At 40.5% G+C, this 20,182-nt stretch overlaps 1 protein-coding gene across 5 annotated transcripts in view; it reads right to left on the bottom strand.

Moving 5' to 3' along the window:
• Usp25 (ubiquitin specific peptidase 25) overlaps window positions 1–20,182 on the bottom strand; it is a 110,041-nt gene that overhangs the window by 28,040 nt on the left and 61,819 nt on the right. For all 5 annotated transcript variants that reach the window (XM_063270605.1, XM_063270602.1, XM_063270604.1 and 2 more), the window contains 9 exons: window positions 16,243–16,316; window positions 12,803–12,951; window positions 9,369–9,496; window positions 8,942–9,037; window positions 7,761–7,922; window positions 7,005–7,231; window positions 3,928–3,998; window positions 2,617–2,845; window positions 330–530 (listed from right to left, as the gene is read on the bottom strand). In XM_063270605.1, coding sequence (XP_063126675.1) covers window positions 330–530; window positions 2,617–2,845; window positions 3,928–3,998; window positions 7,005–7,231; window positions 7,761–7,922; window positions 8,942–9,037; window positions 9,369–9,496; window positions 12,803–12,951; window positions 16,243–16,316 — 1,337 coding nt within the window. The remainder of the gene's footprint in view (window positions 1–329; window positions 531–2,616; window positions 2,846–3,927; window positions 3,999–7,004; window positions 7,232–7,760; window positions 7,923–8,941; window positions 9,038–9,368; window positions 9,497–12,802; window positions 12,952–16,242; window positions 16,317–20,182) is intronic.

The following is a 20,182-nucleotide window of genomic DNA, read 5'->3' as shown; positions in this document are numbered from 1 at the left end:
TTAGCTGTCTTCAATGAGCAAGGAAGCTGACCCGCGGTCATCATACGTGTTACATGTTTGCTAAGTTCTACTGCTTCCTCATACTTGACTGCAGTTAAACTTCATGCTTTGACTTTTTACATGTGCCAACATTAATGCCTAGATATCATTTTCTAGTTTGGAAGAATTTTAAACATTTACTTTGACTAACATTATTCTGCTTTAAAAACAAATCGGGTAGAACACAGGCCCTACTGCTGTGCATAACTGTGAACACAGTTTATAATAAAACACAATAAAAGTAACTGCTATCCCTCGACAATAAAATATAGCTTAGTAAGTGGACAAACCTGTGGGCGCAGAAGACTCTGCTTCCCGCAGCTTCTGAGCAGCCAGCAGCTTTTCTTGCAGTGCTCGTTGGGCGAGCTGTGTGTCCCAGTCTTCCAGCTCCTTCTCGAAGCGCTGGTTGTCTTCCTCCACAAAATCCCTCAAGTCTGGAGGTAATGTTTCCATTCCAACAAGGGCCTGCCCAGTCTCTTTATTGAACTCCTCTGAAAAATCAGATTGCAAAAAACTAGTATAAAATTAAGAATTAGGGGGAAAAAAGCAAAGCTCAAAAATAGAATGCATATCAAGTGGAACATAAATGATAAACTATTAGTTATGATATAGAGTTATCAGAACAAACAATATCACTTACGTTTTCTTCAAAAGTCTAAAAGTGCTCAGACAAAGACATGATTAACTGAAATGACTCTAAGGGATTCTGATAAGTTCCTAGACTCTGAAGAGTAGCAACCAGACACAATATAGAATTAATTAGAATGCCTTGTGATTCTAACATGGACGTAACCTCGCTTTTGCTGTTATAAGAAAACATCTGACCCCTGATTATGCAGGAGGTAACCTTTCACCAAAGTAAGAAGTAACCAGTAATTTTGTTAACCTCAAAGTAGAACTAACACTGTTTTTCATGTTAAGGGGCTAAATGCAACGTAAAAACACATAAACTATGAAGATGATCAATGCAGCAAGATGTTCTGAAACAACATGTAACTAGTACTTAAATACTTACCGTACACTGTTGAGGTCTGTTCTGTTGCTATGTACTGTAATGCTGTACCGAAGGACTAGGCCTAAGAGTGAATTCTCACAGTCACAAGCTTTCCTTCTGCCAACCTTGTTCCTTAATTTAAAACTACTGGTTAAATAAAAATGTCTCCAGCCAGTTACTGGAGGGACTAGAGGTAGGAGGGGTTTTCAGTTACCTGGTTGAGGGAGGGAGAGGGGGCAGAAGAAGGGGGAGAGAGGAGAAGACTCCATGGGGTAAGTTAGCCATGAACATGGCCATGAGGGCTGTCTAGATGGACATGGCAAGTTATAACTCAGGGTTTCTGATGGGTAGATAGAATTTAATAGTTTAGGGGGTAGATATTTGCCCATCTGTAGTGCATTAAAGGCCTTTTACAAAGATAAAAGTGTTGTATCTTTTATCTGGGAACTGACTGATCAAAGGCAAGGGTGGAAACCCCTGATTAAGATTAAATATTTCCTACAACGTTACACTTTAGTTATAAATGGACGGCCTAGTTAGGCTTGTTGCCTGGCTACATACAGAAGGAAAGTTGACTGTCTCTTTAGCAAATCTTTACTGGGTATTTTCTTTATGCAAAGCCTACATTAGAACAACAGAAACAAAGAGACTACAGTATATTGTCACAGAAAGTTTTGGCTTTGAGCCAGAGATTCCAGTGTGCAAACCTAACCGAACACTCTTCACCCCTGAGCCATCGCTCCAGCCTGAAATGTGTTTAAGAACACCTGAATTGGTATTTTTGGAAGTTCACAAGAAACTTTGCAAGAGGAGATGACAAGAAGCTCAAATGTCAGTAAATGGACAATGGTCATGAGATTGGAGCAAATGTGAGAGGCCAGAAAACAATGGCTCTTTGCTAGGGTAAGGTGTCAAACGTCAGTCAATGTGTAGATGCGGTAACAAGGAGCTCTCACTATGGAGGAACACAGTAAAATGTATGTTTATTAGTAGCTGTGAGTACAATGTGACTGCCCCCATGTGGGTCCCAACTTGGTGTGTATTATTTCCTCATTTCAGCGTCTCATGAATAATTCTTTTCTAATTATTTATTTATTTTTCTTTATAGTACACTATATTTTTCTTATAAGTACACTATAGCTGTCTTCAGACACACCAGAAGAGGGCACTGGATCTCATTACAGATGGTTGTGAGACACCATGTGGGTGCTGGGAATTGAACTCAGGACCTCTGGAAGAGCAGTCAGTGCTCTTAACCGCTGAGCCATCTCTCCAGCCCTCATGACTCATTCTTAATGCAATTCTTCACCCTTTATGACCTCATCACATAGCCAAATCATCACCAAAACGTCTTACTCAAGAGTCACACTGCGGGACTAGAAGCAAAGCTCAGCATTTGCTGTGGGTTCAGTTTCCACACAGTGGCTCACAACAACCATCTCTGACTCTGGGACAATTCCTATCTTCTGGGGACAGACACCAGGTTCTCACACAGTGTACTTGCATACATTCAGGTAAAATACTCATACATGCAAGATAAAAAGTAATCTCTAAATGCCAATGATGACGGCACATCATCTTACCTTGTATTAAGAACTGTGCCTTGTCATTTATGTACATTAAGCAGTATGCACTGGCATTTCTATAACCACCAAAAGAGTCCCTCACTAGTTCTTCCCATGATGACTTGGTCACAGCAATATCATTGTACTTCATCCACCTGCTCTCACGATGGTCAAAGATGTACGCCCAGTAGTGGCCGGCATTAGCCTGGCCCTCATGAACTAAGACAGCATGGAGGCGGTAAGGGACCTATTGTAGAAAGAAAAAACGAAGTTGAACTGAATGATATAGTCTACTAAACCATTTCCAAAGGACACCTGAAAACTACCTATGTGTGGCAAGCTGGGGGCACATTTTCTAAATAGGATAAAAGTAGCTGGGGTTAAAGCTTTGAGGAGAACAACAGAACAAACAAACCATGCACAATTATTAAGGGAGAAAATCTACGGAAATCAAATAAACTCATATACAAAAGGTGTAAGAGAAAGTAATTTTCGAAACTCAAAATCGGCTGTGCATGTTGGTGGCTGGCCCATTACTTCTTTGTACTGAACAAAGGAGTCACAGTGAACACTTATACACACAGTTTCTCAGTCTTCACAATTCTGGGAGCTAAAAACCAGACTGCATTAATCAATGCACATCCAGATAAGCATTCATGTTTTGTTCCTCTCTGGAAACTGTTACTATGCAACCCTCGTGGGCCTGCTACCCACATAAATCTTTGTGCTTCAACATCCTGAGTGCTGGGTCTAAAGACATAGCTACCACACCCAGAAAGAAGTTGAGTTTAACTGGGCTTCAGAGTTTCTCTCCAAACTATTTATCTTTAAATTGTCATACATTTTCTCCCTATGGACATATTTTTCTTAATATGTCTGGAAAATTGCTTATAAATTTTATTATAGAATTTTAAAAAAGAGTAAACTAGGTATGACATGAAGGAAATCTGTTATAAAGTTTTGTCAGAATTTTTTTCCCATTAGTTTATACCAAATATATTGCTTATTATACCAACATTTATCCACATTGTATGACAACACATGGATCAGGAATTGGTATGAGATGACTAGGATGAAGGCAAGCGGGGGAGGATATCTCAACAGTCAGGGGCACTGGCTGCTGTTCCAGAGGACCAGAATTTATTCTCAGCACACAAGCCCAGTGGTCCACAACTGCCTGTAACGCCAGCCCTAAAGCCATCGTACACCTTTGTCCTCTCAGGGCACCAGTACACATCAACATACACATAATTAAAAATACATCCTTACAAGCAGTACACAGGTGAACGGGAGGGTGGCAGCGGAGTGACAGTGGTCAGCGTCACTTACCTGGATCATGGATTTGTCCGAGTACATCAGTTCGATTGTTCGATGGATTCTAGATATGCTTTCCTGCAGGTCTGCGGATAGAAGAGGGGACGCAATAGACGATAAGGTCATCTGGACTTCTACTAAGATAATAAGACAGGGACACCAAGGGATTTTTTAATCACACTAGCGAGGAAGAAAAGTTTCCTAGACTATAAGACGCTACTGTTGTAGGCTGAATGGAAAGAGATGTTGTTCAGAACGAAGACAGGTAAAAATGAAACAAGCAGAAACCACACGGCTACGAAATATGCAGAGCCAAGAAAATCAAGCTGCACTCAAGTTTCTACAGGAAGGTTTCAAGGAATGTTAGCACTCATCACCCTATAAAGACAGAGCTATTAGTAGAGAATTTATGAAAAAAATGAGTCTGTGCCTAGAACACTAAAATAGCCAAAGGAAATCGATACACTACAGAAGTTCCATCTCCCATTATTTCTACTTACAGTAGAAAAGAAGTCTATTAAAAGTCTTCAAAAACTGGGTGTTCTCAGATACATTATTTCATAATTTTACAATCCAAATAATGTAAGTAACAGTAGCAATACATTAAAATATCATAGAATCATAACATACTGTTAATCATTTGAAGAAAACAAGGAAGAAGCCAGAAAATGATACTACAAAAATATAGCTTCAGACTCTGGGAAGACCTATTTTAGAAAATTAAGCTACAAACATCAACTTTAATCAACATCAAAAAACTCCAAAACTAGATGCTACAGAGATTGCTATGTAAGAGGCACTGGCTGCTCTTCCAGAGGACCTGGGCTCAATTCCCAGCACACGCATGGCGGCTCCCTAAATGTACTCTTGGGGAGGGGTCTGATGCCCACTTCTGGCCTCCAAAGGCACTGCACACAATGATGCACCAACACACTTGGAAGTAAATCACCCACACACAGAATTAATAATTAAAAAAAATAACAAATGTAAATAAAAACCCAGCATAAGGGCCAAATAACAAATGAGAAAAATAATACCTATAGCATGCACTGTAGGCAAAAGACTCATGTCTGAGTACATTTTCTTTTAGGAAATACAAATTAGAAAAATTGCTTAATATAAAAAAATAGGTTAATGACCTGCTTCCCAATTTGTTACATGAAATAAGTGGTGTGTGTGTGTGTGTGTGTGTGTTTCTGTATATATAAATCTGTCTAAAATGTTTACAAAAGAGGAAAATAAGATAAATAAGATTTTTAAAAGTACAATCAATGTACTCATAATGAGGGTGAAGTAAGTCAAGATACTGAAAGGTCATTTCCCGCCTATCAGACTACTCCAAAGTAATAAACTACACTCAGGGTTTGGGAGTATCCTGAGAGTATTCCCTCTCATACAGAACTATTTTAAAATACCCAAAATTTTAAAACCTATATACTTTAGCTGAGAAATGGTATTTTCAGAAGCATATATGTATGCATGTAGTGTATATACACATATATGTAATAGGTCAACACTTTCTGCAGTTAATACATGAATATTAAATTATTCCTGTACATTGGAATACTATACAATGGTATAAAAATCAATGTTAGTGTGTATCAATGCTATTATGTTTTATCAATAGGAATTAAAGAGAGAGAACAAGAATGCCAAGTCTTTCCTGATCCATAGTGTGATGTGCACAGAGCCTTATGATACGAATGTCCCCAGGCTCCTCTATCTCAAATGACCCAGAGTGGCCTCATCATGCCCTCTTCCTCTCCCAGGTAGGGCCTACAAGTTTGTGCATTTGAAGTACATTTTACTCAGTTATTTGTGCTACTGTGAATTAAGTGGCCAACTTAATTCCTCTCTCATGCCTGTGGTCATTAACCTCCATGCGTCTGTTTTTCTTTTCATATTATTTCAAACATTTTCACTTGTCTTCTTCCTTTGTGCAGTACCTGACTGACAAAAGCTTATCAGCATCTACCCTTCTGAATGTAAAATTATGAATACAGTCTGTTATGTCCAGAAGGGAATTATTCAATTTTCAAACAGCATCCAATAAAGTATTATTAACTATTATATCATTAAACTGTTTAATTAATGTCAGCAAGCTCAATATTTAAAGATTTTTATATATGCAAAATATTAAAACAAACTCTCTACTTACTAAGGCTAACAATGCAAGTATTTACTGTATTAAACTAGACTTTTCTTTATTCATACTTCTCTATAAAGTGTCAATTTGGCTAGCTAAAAGAAGACAGCTGGTGCTATTTAACGTAATTTCATCCTTTTAATATAAAATTACAATTTCTGTATTCCTGGTAGCTGAAATTTAGAGTTAGTAAGGTATATTTTGACATCTAAAAGGAACTATAATATAATCTACCATGAAATACTATTTTGTTAAAATCAAAAGGTTCATTTTAACACTTAAAGAAATGAATTCAAAATAAAGTTTCCTTCATGTATAGCTCAGCAATACATGTGTCATCCATATACACTCCCACACAGCAAACCCTTATTTTGCTGCAGACTTCCTGAAAATCTCCTACGGACTGCTGTTGGGTCCATGGATCCTATCTGTAAATCTCTTAGACTAGATTAAACAATGAGGCTGGAGATGGGACTCTGCATCTCTAGCATGGTTAAACCTCCAGTGACAAACAAAAATAAAACTTCACTTTTCAAGTGGTTTTCTTTATACTCAGAGGGAAACAGTTACCCCCTCTTCGTTGTGCAAGCATCAGATGGAGTTTAGAACCGATGAGTACAAATTCTGAGGCTCTATGACATTTCCCCAATGGAGTAGCTGTGAATTCCAGTTTGATATAAATTTAGAACACTACACTGGCAAATCAGACCATCTGCTCCATCATTAATCAGCTAAGTAATCTGGGGAAACCCTTTTGGTGCCTGTGAACCTGACACTAACAGCAAAAGAATGCAGAGCCAGATCAGTGTCTCCCACAAAAGCTTTTCAGAAAAGAGTTTTTAAAAGAAGGAAAAGTACAAGTATTTAAAATGAATTCCAAGGGATTTTTCCCTTTCTGTATACAACATCATCTGAAGTGACAGCAACCAGTCTGCGGGCTTCTTACCTCGTGTGTCATTTTCTATTTCCGTCCTCCAGCGATGTAAACAGCTCTCCAGCACAGACAGTTCTTCCTCTGTGATGTGCCTTGGTGCCGGATGCATGGGCAAGTCTGGAGGGATCCGCGACTGAGTGAAGGGTTTGTGTATCACTGACCTCAGTGACAGGGCAGCACCTGATGCAGGTGACGAGCTGGGCAGGTCTGAAGCAGGGGTTCCCTGCTGTTCTGTTGTGCTGTGGTTTCAAAGCATACACTACTATTAGACCTCCAAATGGAAGGCAAATATATAGATAGCATTCGAGCTCCTCATAATTTCAAGAGAAAATGATCTTAAGAAATACATGAACTGATCAAATATCCTGATGAGACATTCAGTATGGGAGGACTAAAATCTTATGAGGATGAAAGTGTGGCTTTAAAACAAGAATGCCTTCTTATTTTTAAATGGAAAATCTAATGTATATTCTACCTTTGCAAATACCAACTTGCATTACCAGAAAGAAATTTGTGTTCAAGAGCATTATTAACATATTATAAACGTTCAGAAACTACAAACCAGAACATTGAACGTATAATTGTGAGCAGAGACCATGTATAAAGATTCCACAGATAAACACAGACCTGCTGAAATGATAAGGGGTAAGCAGCTAAGGTGACCCACTGTTTAAAGGGTTTCTCGAGGTTAATCACAACAGCACAGAACCCGTGTGAAGGCAGCACAGGATACAGGCACCAGAGCAGCTTGCTGCATGGGAACGTTACCTTGGTAACGACTGTGATGATGTGGAGCCACTGGTTGAGGAAGTAGCATCGATATCATCCACAGGAGAGGTGCAGACAGGCTTACTGGAGGCGAACTCCAACGCATACTGTAGAACATCGACCAGTGGGAATCTTTTGGGACCGGAGCCATAGCTTAAATATCTATTAATAAAATATACAAATGTTTTTCCTATATTGTCAGCATAATTTGTGGCTTTAAGTCTTATAAAATAAGACAACACATCAATAAATAAGACATCAGTGGAATTCACTTGCTTTTCTAATAAAGAAGGTGAAACTGAACATACATTCAAGAGATGGACTAAATGTTCTCAGAAGGAAGGACAGCAGAGCTGATCAAAATGCAAGTCATATGTGTGGCTGCACCTAAGACGCCATCCTAAACTGTGCCCGGTGGGGAAACAAAGTCGGGACCATCTGCAAACATCCTCATCTCCTGAGCCTTAGGGGCCAGGTAGTCATTTCATCGTCACCTACCCCATGAACACTTTTCATACATGTACTGGAACTTAAGACTAAAACTCACTAGAAATATATGTTCACACTCAACATTTTATGTTACTAACATGCAAATTAAACCTAACTCAGAAAGTTGTACGTCAGCAACTGGGATTTCAGTCTTAGACTTCTCTGGCCTGCACAGCACCCACATTCCACATTTGATGGAGCTGTGACTTGTTCTTACAATGTTCACGATGTTCTTACACATGCACGCACAGCCCCTCCCTTATGGTGTGCGACAGCACCCACCCACTCGGCACACACGTCTATGAGCCGTGCATGCCCTTCGCTGACCAGCTTCTTCCTGAGTGACTGATCCACTGTGTGACTCCTGGGAGGCCAGGTGGGAAGAGTGCGGATCCTCTCACTCAGCTGCCGCTCCTCTCAAGCCAGTGAACCCTGTGCTCTCTGCTAGCCTCCTTACCTCCACTTTCAGCACCAGGGGAACAAGGCGGTGATAATCAGATCTTTCATTTCAATTTCTAAAGTAATCATCTACAGTCTACTAAGGATGCAAACTAGTTTCTAAAATAAATAATCAAAATTAAATCCAGAATGATTGTATACATTATAAGTTACCCGAAGCATATTTAAAATGAATAATCTAGGGAGTCACAAGCACTTGCTTTCCTGTCATAATTTCACGAAGGCAGAAATACCTCTCTAATCTTTGTTGTAATACTGTGAGGTAATCTTTAAGTCTCTTGATCTCTTCACGTTTAATTCTTGTTATTTCTCTGTTTCTGTGCATATACCTACAAAGGAAAAAAATTAGCCAGCATTAATGTTCCCAAATATCTTAGAAACGAGTATGATGTTAAATTTAATTATCACTACAAAAGATTAACTGAAGTTTTATAAGATACCAGATATAAAACACAAAACTATTTTAACATTTAATATATTTACATTCAGAACTATATATGGATAAGAGAAAATGAATGTGTTCCCTTAACAAATAATAAAACAGACACATCAAGCATCAATAAACTTTAGCTGGAAGGAAATAACGAATTTTACTATACAGTTACCCTCCCCTTGTTTACTCAACAGTTGCAAACCTACCACATGTTGTACAAACCATACCTGTCCAGGTATAAAACTTGGGGAAATTCTAGTTTATTGTGAATTTTTTCTGGTCTTCCCAATGCCTGATTAAATTCAAATCTTGACAGTTCAAATGTTAATACAGGTGGCAATTCAGTGAACCAATGCTGAAAGAAAATGAGAACAGACACTTAGCCTCAGTTAGGTTTCTCATCAGAGTTTTAAGGACAAGGATACCATCCTGGCGCTGACAGCACACAGAGGAACTATGATGTTTACCTTACAGCTGAACATCTATCTGAAGTTCCCATAGCCTTTGTCTAGAGGACAGAGGGAAACCTTATCTATACAGTTGTAACATTCAAAATTCTAACTCGAAGAAAAGGACTCCAGAGCTCCGTCTTCTGTCTCATGCTGAATGACACTTATTAAAACTTATTAAAACCGAATGTCAAATCCACGATTTGATTCCAAGGGAAAAATACTTGTCTGGCAAAAATGCTCAGTGTTTTCATCCTAAAATTGGAAAAACATTATCTTCCTATTTTCTATTTTTTCTCTTCCTATTTTTACCTTGAATCTTACAATTACACATTATACTGATTTATGGTAAACATTTTTCATTAGCAAAAAAAATTGTAAAAACTTTCAAATACAAACTAGCAATTAATGAGTCAAATTTCTTATTGCTCTAAGCATGTCTTTTTTTTTTTCTTTTCTTTTTTTCGGAGCTGGGGACCGAACCCAGGGCCTTAGCGCTCTACCACTGAGCTAAATCCCCAACCCCTTCAAAGCATGTCTTAACCACCCACCCCTACATGCAAAATTTGGCAGCTCTTCAGTGCATCAGGAAGTTTAACATTTTCAAAAAGCTGGTTTTCATGGAGCAAGTTTAATTTTACAAAAGGATACTATTTTTTTTTAAAAATGAATATTTACATTCACAAACCAACAAATATAGAAGTATAAAATAATAAATATTTTCAACTATTAATATTTATAAGCCCTGCAACTAGAGACTTCTAAAGGAAGCACTGGTACCAACATACAGTTATCATAGCTTCCAATGCCAAAAAATGGTACCGTATACCCCTCAGTGAGTGTGTACTGACTTAACCTGAACTGACTACAGGAATAAACATTGCAGGCTGATGAAAATGGCCTGCACTGGAATCTTGACCGTGGTAGTTTTCTCCAAGCAAAGCTACTAAAAGTAACTACTTACATGTAGCTCCTTATTCCTCCCCAAACACTAATAATTACTGGCTAAGCAGAAGTTGAAGTGAGCATGAGTAAGGTTTTGCTCAGTTGAAATGTAAGAAACATGATTCCTGAGAGTCAACCAAGCCTAATGCAATACCCATCAAAAGATGTAAGAGAAAAGTCGCAAGCTAGCATGCAGCAGAATTCTTCTTACACAGATTTACTTGCATTTTTATTTCTGTGAGTGTGTCTGTGGCTTTGGCCCTGTCCATGACTTTGTCCATGTCTGTTTGACAGGGGGCCTACAGTCCATCAGAAAACACTGCATTGATTCACTGGAGATGGACTTCCAGGAAGGGGTGAGCCTCCGTCATCGGAGCTTGGTACTGAACTCAGAACTGGAAGAGCAGGGCACGCTCCTAACTTTAAAGACATTGTTCCAGACCCTACCCTTTACTTCGTTACCATATCTAGAGATGCAAACTAAACCATTGTCTCTAATATCTCGTTAACAAACTTCTGATTGAGCCCTTAGGATATTATTCCACACACCTTTCTCTGATACACAAACAGGCGAGTATAGTTTTAGAAGTATTACTTCCTTATTTTACCTCAATGCGTTAACTATCATCTTTACAACTAACGAGACAATTTAATTTAATTGATGAGAAACTACAGTGACTGGGAAAAGTAAGGTGACCCAAATTGTGCTAAGGAGTCTTCTGCATTGTAACCCCTGAAAGGATGCTCACAGAACATTAGGTAGCATCCCTGTATTGGGAACACATCGTCTCCATCAGCAACAGCCACATTCGTTCTACTACAAGGTGAAAATATTTTATTATCTCACTCTACAGCTCATGGGGACATGATTAAAAAAAGGTTTCTTAAATTCACATTAAGGAATCATTAGTTGTATACCTAGCCCTGAACTATTAGTGTTTTAAGTATAGTAGCATATAAATAGAATTGTATGCATCACAATATAGTAATTTATTCCCAACGTAACAAGTGCCCAGTTCTTATTAATATAAATTAACATTATCATGTAATGCTTCTTTTGCAGTTGGGTATGGGAACAAGAGGTGTTTAAAGAGTCTTGAAGGCCACAGCTGTCTTGCCAGACTGTCCTGAATCCTATATGGACCCCAGGCTAGCCTTGAACTAGTGATCTTCCTGCCTCATCCTTCGTAATGCTGGGATTAAAAGCAAGCACCATTTTATTCTTCTTAAGCAGCTGCTCCATAGCCACACATTGTGTGTTAAAGTCTGAGAAATTTTAATGAATTATTATATTATTCGATATGCAGTTGCCACTGTCCTGTCCACTAAATATGCAACAGGAGATAGCACCATGAAGATCCACACATCCTCATACATGGAGCACATATGTCTGATATCAGTCAGTAATCGCTTCACAGGGACTGAAAGACAACGATTTGTACTGCTTTCCATGGTGGTGTACACCTTCTCCACAGACAGGTACGGGTGGATGAGAGAAGAGAAGAGAAGAGAAGAGAAGAGAAGAGAAGAGAAGAGAAGAGAAGAGAAGAGAAGAGAAGAGAAGAGAAGAGAAGAGAAGAGAAGAGAAGAGAAGAGAAGGGAAGGGAAGAGAAGAGGAGGGAAGAGGAGGGGAGGGGAGGGGAGGGGAGGGGAGGAGGAGGAGAAGGAGAAGGAGAAGGAGGAGAAGGAGAAGGAGGAGAAGGAGGAAGAGAAAGAAAGAGAAAGAGAAAGAGAAAGAGAAAGAGAAAGAGAAAGAGAAAGAGAAGAGAGAAGAGAGAAGGAAACTGTTAGCTTTGGAAATTAAGTCAGCCATGTATATAAACAGGTTTGGGGTGTATGAAAGTCAGTTCTTTCACACAAAAAAACCTAGAACCTTCCATTTTACCTTATGCAATCAAATAGCAACCTCATAAGAACAGACATGTCTGCTCTGTAGGAACAGAGGCTGCTATACAGAAGCAGACAAATCCCAGGAACACCGACTCACAAGGGAACATGTGCTTAGGTTAAAAACTGACCTCTGTTTTTCATTTTTAAGTTGACTACCACACCACTGATGACCAAACACGATACGTCAAGATAGACAAAAGGACAAAGTGTAAAGAGAAAGGTAAAAATTTTACCTCAAATCTAACCAATTACATATCAGATATTATTTTTGAGTCTTTTGTCTGTCATTCCCAGCTATGTAATCAGAACCCTGAATTTACATTAGGCCATTTAAAGGAGAATGGGAAGGAAAAGTATAACAGAAATGGTGACCTCACCTCTTGGCCCGATTTTCCTGAATTATCCGAGTGTAAGGACTCGATCTCTCCTTCGATCATTGCAGCTTCCAGGCACTCATGTAGGTCTTTGAACCCATTGACCTGGAGCGGATACTGACCAAACATTTCAGTGTTTTCAAATTTTTTTCCTATAGGATGGTTGGAGAAGTTAATTAATGTTCCTCAACTTGGCTTTTCTGCTATTAAAATTAAAATTATAATATAATATATATATATATATATATATATATATATATATATATATATATATATGAAAGAGCAAGAGTGACTGTGCACCAGAGAAGAATGGGTGAGTAGAACTTTTGTACAAACACACACACACACACACACACACACACGTGATAATGGGTTACTAGAGCTTTCCTAGTGGCATATACATATTATGCATGTGTATTCATTCACACCTAGCCTCAGACAGTAATTAAAATTCACATGTATATGAGCTGTCAGAATAAGACACTGTGCTAACACTGTATGTGCGTATATATGCTCACATCAACTTGTGTGCATGTGTGTATAAGTGTAATTCAGTTTCATTGAAAGACATCACACACACCCATTTGTCATAAGCCAACTAATGATTCAGTAGGACAATTGTTTGTTTATTGGATATTTTAGGTATTTACATTTTATCCCTCTTCCCCCCACCTCCCATCGCCCTCCCTCGGCTTCTATGAAGATGCTCCCACTCCCGCCTACCTGCTCCCACCTAGATGAGAGAATGTAAAAGAGTGAACTTAGTGTTAATAATAGAGAGTAGGGCAGTGAAGACTCCCTCAAGGAACTGACATTTAAAGTGAGATTTGAACTTAAGCAGTAGAGGGTAACTAGGCCAGATCGTTGGGCTGTGCAGTATTCTTGGGTAAGGAGCAGCAAAGTCAGAATATTAAGACTCCCAAAGCTGGCATGTTTAAGGACCAAAGAAGGATCAGAACATCTTGAGCAGGTAATATAGTTAGGGGAGAGTTAAGGTTTACAGTGTCTTCCAGTCCTCTTTATAATTTTCTTTAATTGTATTATCAGTCATATTCATGAAGCTAAAGACACAGAAGCCCTGTGCCTTGCTTTGCTGGAAACACACATTTAATATACAAATCTGAGCACGAATAGGGGCTGGGTTGTAGACAGGATGCACACAGCACAACAGGAAATTGAGGATTAGAGTGCTATATTCCTCCCATGGACAATGGATGGATTCCAGGACTACTTTCCCTCTCTGCTCTGGAGCAGTAAAAGTCACTGATTCAGAGTGACCACGAGATTTCCCTTTCAAGAGTTGGGTATTACTGTTTCCTAACTCCTTGCTTTCTAAGAGTGTGCCAGCACAGCGGTGAATATGACTGCCTAGTGAACTGTAGAAAATAAGGAAGATTATACCATGCCCTGAGGAACCAACCGTCACGTACAATAAGAAGCATGCACATGCGTGCGCGTGCACACACACACACACACGCACACACACGCTCATGTGCACATACATACAAACATCTATTTTAAAATGAATGTAGTGTCCTAGAGGACAGAGAAATTTGTTTTTAAGGAAGAGGCAAGATAAATAAGAGGAGGAAGAGCCAGTCACTAATGCATTAATAGATCACTAAGAACTAAACTGGATTTAGTGTATTTGCTCATAGGTAGAAAATCAATAACTTCACAAGGTCTGTCTTTCTTAGAATTGTGGAGCCTGCAACTAAAGCAAAGTGTGGAAAAACTATAGAGTGAGCAGGCAAAAGCATCTCCTCACTACAGGGCATACATGAGTAGGAAGAAGTTAGTGCTCAGACAAAAGACTATCAAACATTTTCTTTTTAATTTTTGTGATCTGAAGTAGCAGAACACATAGAAACCCTGAGGTGAAGTAAAAAGGAGAGGAGATGTTAAGGACTCAGAAGGGGGAATAAATGAAACAGAGCTACCTAGGAGCATGAGACCAGAATCTAAGAGCATGAAGGGACCTCCATGATGGTTCTCCCATATTCTAAGTTTCCAAAGACAAAGACCGAAAGAATATGGTGAAGGTGTGAACAGGTAGAGCTAATGAAATCCGAAGTCCATATATAAAGGGAATTACTTTCTTCTAAAAAGAAATTAAAATGTTGGACTTAAATTCAGAATGTTGGGTAGATGTTGCAGACTTCAAAATAACTCCATGAAAATTGGAAAGATATTTTCAGAAAATGAGAGGAATGAAATGACAAAGAAAGAAAAAAGGAAGGAAGGAAGGCAGGAAGGCAGGCAGGAAGGAAGGCAGGAAGGCAGGAAGGAAGGCAGGAAGGCAGGCAGGAAGGAAGGCAGGAAGGAAGGAAGGAAGGCAGGCAGGAAGGAAGGCAGGAAGGAAGGAAGGAAGGCAGGCAGGAAGGAAGGCAGGCAGGAAGGAAGGAAGGAAGGAAGGCAGGCAGGAAGGAAGGCAGGCAGGAAGGAAGGAAGGAAGGAAGGAAGGAAGGAAGGCAGGAAGGAAGGAAGGCAGGAAGGAAGGAAGGAAGGAAGGCAGGAAGGAAGGCAGGAAGGCAGGAAGGCAGGCAGGAAGGAAGCTAGCTACACTTGCAGTGAGTAGAAAGGAAGGCAGGAAGGAAGGAAGGCAGGAAGGAAGGAAGGAAGGAAGGCAGGAAAGAAGGAAGGCAGGCAGGAAGGAAGGAAGGAAGGCAGGCAGGAAGGAAGGCAGGAAGGCAGGAAGGAAGGCAGGAAGGCAGGCAGGAAGGAAGGAAGGCAGGCAGGAAGGAAGGAAGGCAGGCAGGAAGGAATGCAGGAAGGCAGGCAGGCAGGCAGGAAGGAAGGCAGGAAGGAAGGCAGGCAGGCAGGCAGGAAGGAAGGCAGGCAGGAAGGAAGGCAGGCAGGCAGGAAGGCAGGTAGGAAGGCAGGAAGGCAGGAAGGCAGGAAGGCAGGCAGGCAGGAAGCCAGCTACACTTGCAGTGAGGGGGGAAATGAAAGCAGTCCTTGAAGGGATGGTGAACAGACTGTAGTTTTGAAGTGGAGGTCCAGAGTTCACTCCGGAGTTCCTTCCTTTACCTCACGTTCAGACTTCTGTACTGTCAGTGCAAACACACAAAACATCACAACGACCCTTCTGTGCAAGCTTCACTCGGCAACATTCAGGATCAGAAGAGGGACGCTGAGGAGACTTACAAGAGTCAGGGGTCAGGGAAAAGCAGATTTGGGGATCCGTAAGAGTGATCTTGATGGACACCAGGAAGGAAGGGGAGTGAGAACAGAGAAGGCCTGAGAGGAGCAAAAGGTAGGGCAGTGGGATGGAAGGTGTCCAAATGCTGCAGGGGCACTGATAAAGCAGTGGTGATAAAGCAGTGGTGATAAAGCAGTGGCTACAGGAGGAATACACAATGAGCATCAGCAAACGCAGGCAACAACAAAGGAACCAACAGAAAACACCCTGACCTGTAATAAAAGCAAACAGGAAACTTTACCTTCAAGCACTCCCATGGCTAGGAATCTTCCGTAGAACAACTCTACCATAGGGTTCTTTGGCTTCTCTTCATCCCTAAAACGTGTTTAAAAGATATAAATATGCTTATAACTTTCAGATCACTAAATAATTGAGAAAACATACAAATAACCATTACATGGAGCAATATATGGCAAGATGATATCATTTGCATGGCTGTCACGCACGGCACACAGCTCTGTTATTTACTGTGTCACCCTGGACACAGCACTTAAATTTATTCTTCAATTTCTTCACCTGTCAGCTAAAGATAATTACAGTAACTGAGCTCGCAGGACAGATGTGAGGGCTGACTGAGTTACTGCAAGGGACCTACACCAAAGACAAGCCAGCTCCGTCAGAAGGTCACTTCCTGTTCTCGCTGCCTATTTCCATCTGAGACACACAGGCCTCTATAACACTGGCCTTACCGGGAAGAGAAGAGAGTGTTTAATCCAAATTGGTTTTTGGAAAAAACGCTAATTCTTTCCCCACATTTACATAGAGAAGTCACAGATACCACAGCAGCAACTGCCACCAGTGAGGAACCCAACACCCTGCCTCTGAAGGAGGGGTCCACGGTGTGGGTATCCGTTCCCACAGTCAGAGGGCTGTATAGCCATCTGCTAGAGGTCCCAAGCCGTGCGGCATGGGATAAGCCCTTTTGTGTTTGAAGGAAACAGGGATGACCAACAGTCTTTACATTATCTTTTAGGACTTGTATTAAGCACCTTTAAAAGAAATTATTTCCCTAGTCTATATAAAATGTTGCTGTATTCACGACTATGGGAATTTCTCCTCGTTTTTTGTGTTTAAATTAATAAAACGAGCTTGTGAAGTTCTACTTTCAGTGAGAGAAGCAAACATCAGGTTCTTGCTCGATGTATGACACAAGTCATCACAGATCCTTAGATGCATGTAAAGTTACCTAAGGCCTTACCGTAACCCCATCCTGTACGTGCTTCCCTGTCTGAGTATGACAACTGGATACCTCATATGTAAATGGCCGAGTATTTGTCTGTTCCACGATTAACTTCACTTAACGTGACTTCAAGGTCTGTCTGTGAAGCACCAGAATCCCGCTTTACTGGAAGCTGAATAATACACACTTTCGTTCCCTTTATCAGCGGAGATTTGGCTACTGGGTGTACCACTGTTATAGCGTGGATCCATAAATACTTCTTCAGACTGTGTTTTCAACTCACTAGTACACATGCCCACAAGTTAAGATGCAAATTTAGAGCGTCTACTTTTAATCAGGAGAATTATCACAGTATCGTCTTTGCCTGTTATTCGATTTCCTTTATCAACGTTGCACAAAGTCGCTACTTCACATTGCTGTCACTGAATTCAACCATGGCAAGGGTGAGACGTCTCTCAACTCACTCTACAGTAAGGCAAGTTAAATAAATTGCTTACACCAATACAATGAAACCCAAACTGGGACTGGATCTTGCTAGACAGAGAGATAATTTCGAATAATTTCTTTTAAAGGTGCTTAATTCAAGTCCTAAAAGATAATGTAAAGACCGTTGGTCTTCCCTGTTTCCTTCAACACAAAATGGATTATCTCATGCCACACAGCTTGGGACCTTTAGCAGATGACTGTACAGCTAATTTTCACTGCCAGGGTGACACCATGTGCTGATGACTAGCGGAGGTCTCTGTTGCCCTGCAGCCCTGAGTAAGCAGAGACTATGGACCCTGACTTACACACTGGGGCATGACAGGAAAGAGTAGAAGTCATTAGTTTGGGGGATGTCACCCACACAATTATATAGCCCCACCAGCTAATATCTTATAAACTTGAGGTGTTTATATACTGCAACAACTTAATCTGTAGACATCTTTATAATTAATGTTTTTCTAAATTATGGCAATCAAAGTTTCTGGAGATTGATTTGACTAAGAGGAAAACATGCAAACATTGAAAACTCCAATTCTTTGGATATAATTACTAATATGAATTGACATTTCCATAAAGAAAATCAACATTCTAGGCCTCTTTCCAATCACCCAAATTAACTCTTAGAGTAATGACCTATCTGATGACTTTTGACTTCATGCCTTTGCAAAAGCAACTAGGAGTGAGTGGCTATACCAATCCTGAATGCTTATTACTTCTTCCAATCCGTGTGTGAATTCTCCATGCTCTGCACTGAAGGATTCCAGGGCTGTCCCTGGACTGGGATTTCAGAAACTGTCTGCTCTGGTCTTCTTTGCATCGTCCCGAATGCTCTTTACTCTAAGCCTCAGAAGGGACCTCAGAATGTGCTCACATCAGTAGAAAAAGAGACACACAACTGAAAAGAAATCAAGAGGAAAAAAAAAGTGGGAGGTAAAGGAAATAAAGTTTACCACCAAAGTCAAAGGCAAAAGAAACTTCACTGAGAAAAATGCTAAGAATTGTGTTGGGAGTATGAACATGGTTTTACCAGAAAGGTTGTAAGAGAAGAACACGATAGTCTAGAGAGCATGTGAGTCGATTGAGAAAACTGTGGTGAGTGTCTCCCTAGGTGTTTGGGGCCTCTGCCTCAAAGATAATGCATGTAGATCTGTGGGGGAATAGGGTGGTTTCTTATCAAAAGAGAAACAGGATCCCTCCCTCTATATACTTACATTCTGGCTTTACTGGCCAAACAGAAAGTGTTCCTCAGGATTGGCATAGCAAGGTGTCTCAAATCAGCTAACATCACAACCAGAAAGAATTTAAACTACTCAAAAGTAAATGAGGAGGGGTTGGGGATTTAGCTCAGTGGTAGAGCGCTTGCCTAGCAAGCGCAAGGCCCTGGGTTCGCTTCCCAGCTCCGAAAAAAAGAAAAAAGAAAAAAAAAGTAAATGAGGATATATTTCTGATGAAACGTAAGATGTAAACAAGAAAATCAGGAATGGAAAAAATCCTGTTTTCTGAACATTTTAGAAAAAAAGACAAACTTGGGCACTAGTTTAGAAACCATGAGTGGGACCAAAGAAGTGTAATAAAAAGTCATCAAAAGAAGGGACAAATAAACTGCAGAGTGGAAGGTGGAAGGACTAATAGAGAAAAGGTGATCAAGCAGTGTGCTTTCAGACCCACTCAGGATGGTTACCTGAGAGGAAAACTAGAACCTTCCGGGGGAGGATCACAGTACAGAAAACCCCCAAGAGCAATGGTGAAGTGACTGCTCAATCTGTTAACTTGATAATCAATTAGTTTGGGGCACTGGAAGGTTAACTTATAGAGGGCCAGACACATGCGATCTCCTAAGACAGACACCAACTCTGAGGGAGCACGAGCTCAGTGACCTCAGACTTGGGAACACCATGGTCTGACGAACCAGCCCACCTATTCCAACATGTGGGTGAAGAGGGAAGAAACAAGACTGAGGAACAATGTGGAGAGCCCAGCTCAGCTTTCACTAATCTTCACTGTGCGGACACAATCAAGGTGTCCCCAAAGGAAGACACTCGAACGACAGCAAATGTAAAGGGCAAAGAATAAACAAACAGGATAATATGAAAACACTACAATTTAACTCAAGCCTTCTGTTTATGTTCACTTCTGCTGATGCAATAAAATACCAGGCCAAGAAGCAGCTTATGGGCAGAAAAGGGTTATCTGGCTTATAATCCTGAACAGGAGCCCATCGTTTCAGAGCAGTGACCACGGCAGGAGCTTCTGATGGCTGCTCCCATTATATGCACAGTGAGAACCATAGACAACTACCGCCCGCATGTGCCTGCTCACATTAGCTGGCTTTCTTCACTGTTGCAGAATGTAGGGGCTTGGTTCATGCTGCCGTGCTACCCACTCAGGGTAGGGCTTCCCACCTTGATTAACAAGAGATCCCCACAGACCTGCTCACAGGGCAACCTGATCTAAATACTTCTTCAGTCACGGTGCTCTCCTCAGAGGAATTAAGATGTTTCTGATTGACCATTAA

Source organism: Rattus norvegicus, chromosome 11 (genome assembly GCF_036323735.1).
Source record: "Rattus norvegicus strain BN/NHsdMcwi chromosome 11, GRCr8, whole genome shotgun sequence".
NCBI lineage: Eukaryota > Metazoa > Chordata > Mammalia > Rodentia > Muridae > Rattus > Rattus norvegicus.
This window is presented reverse-complemented; position numbering and strand designations above follow the sequence as displayed.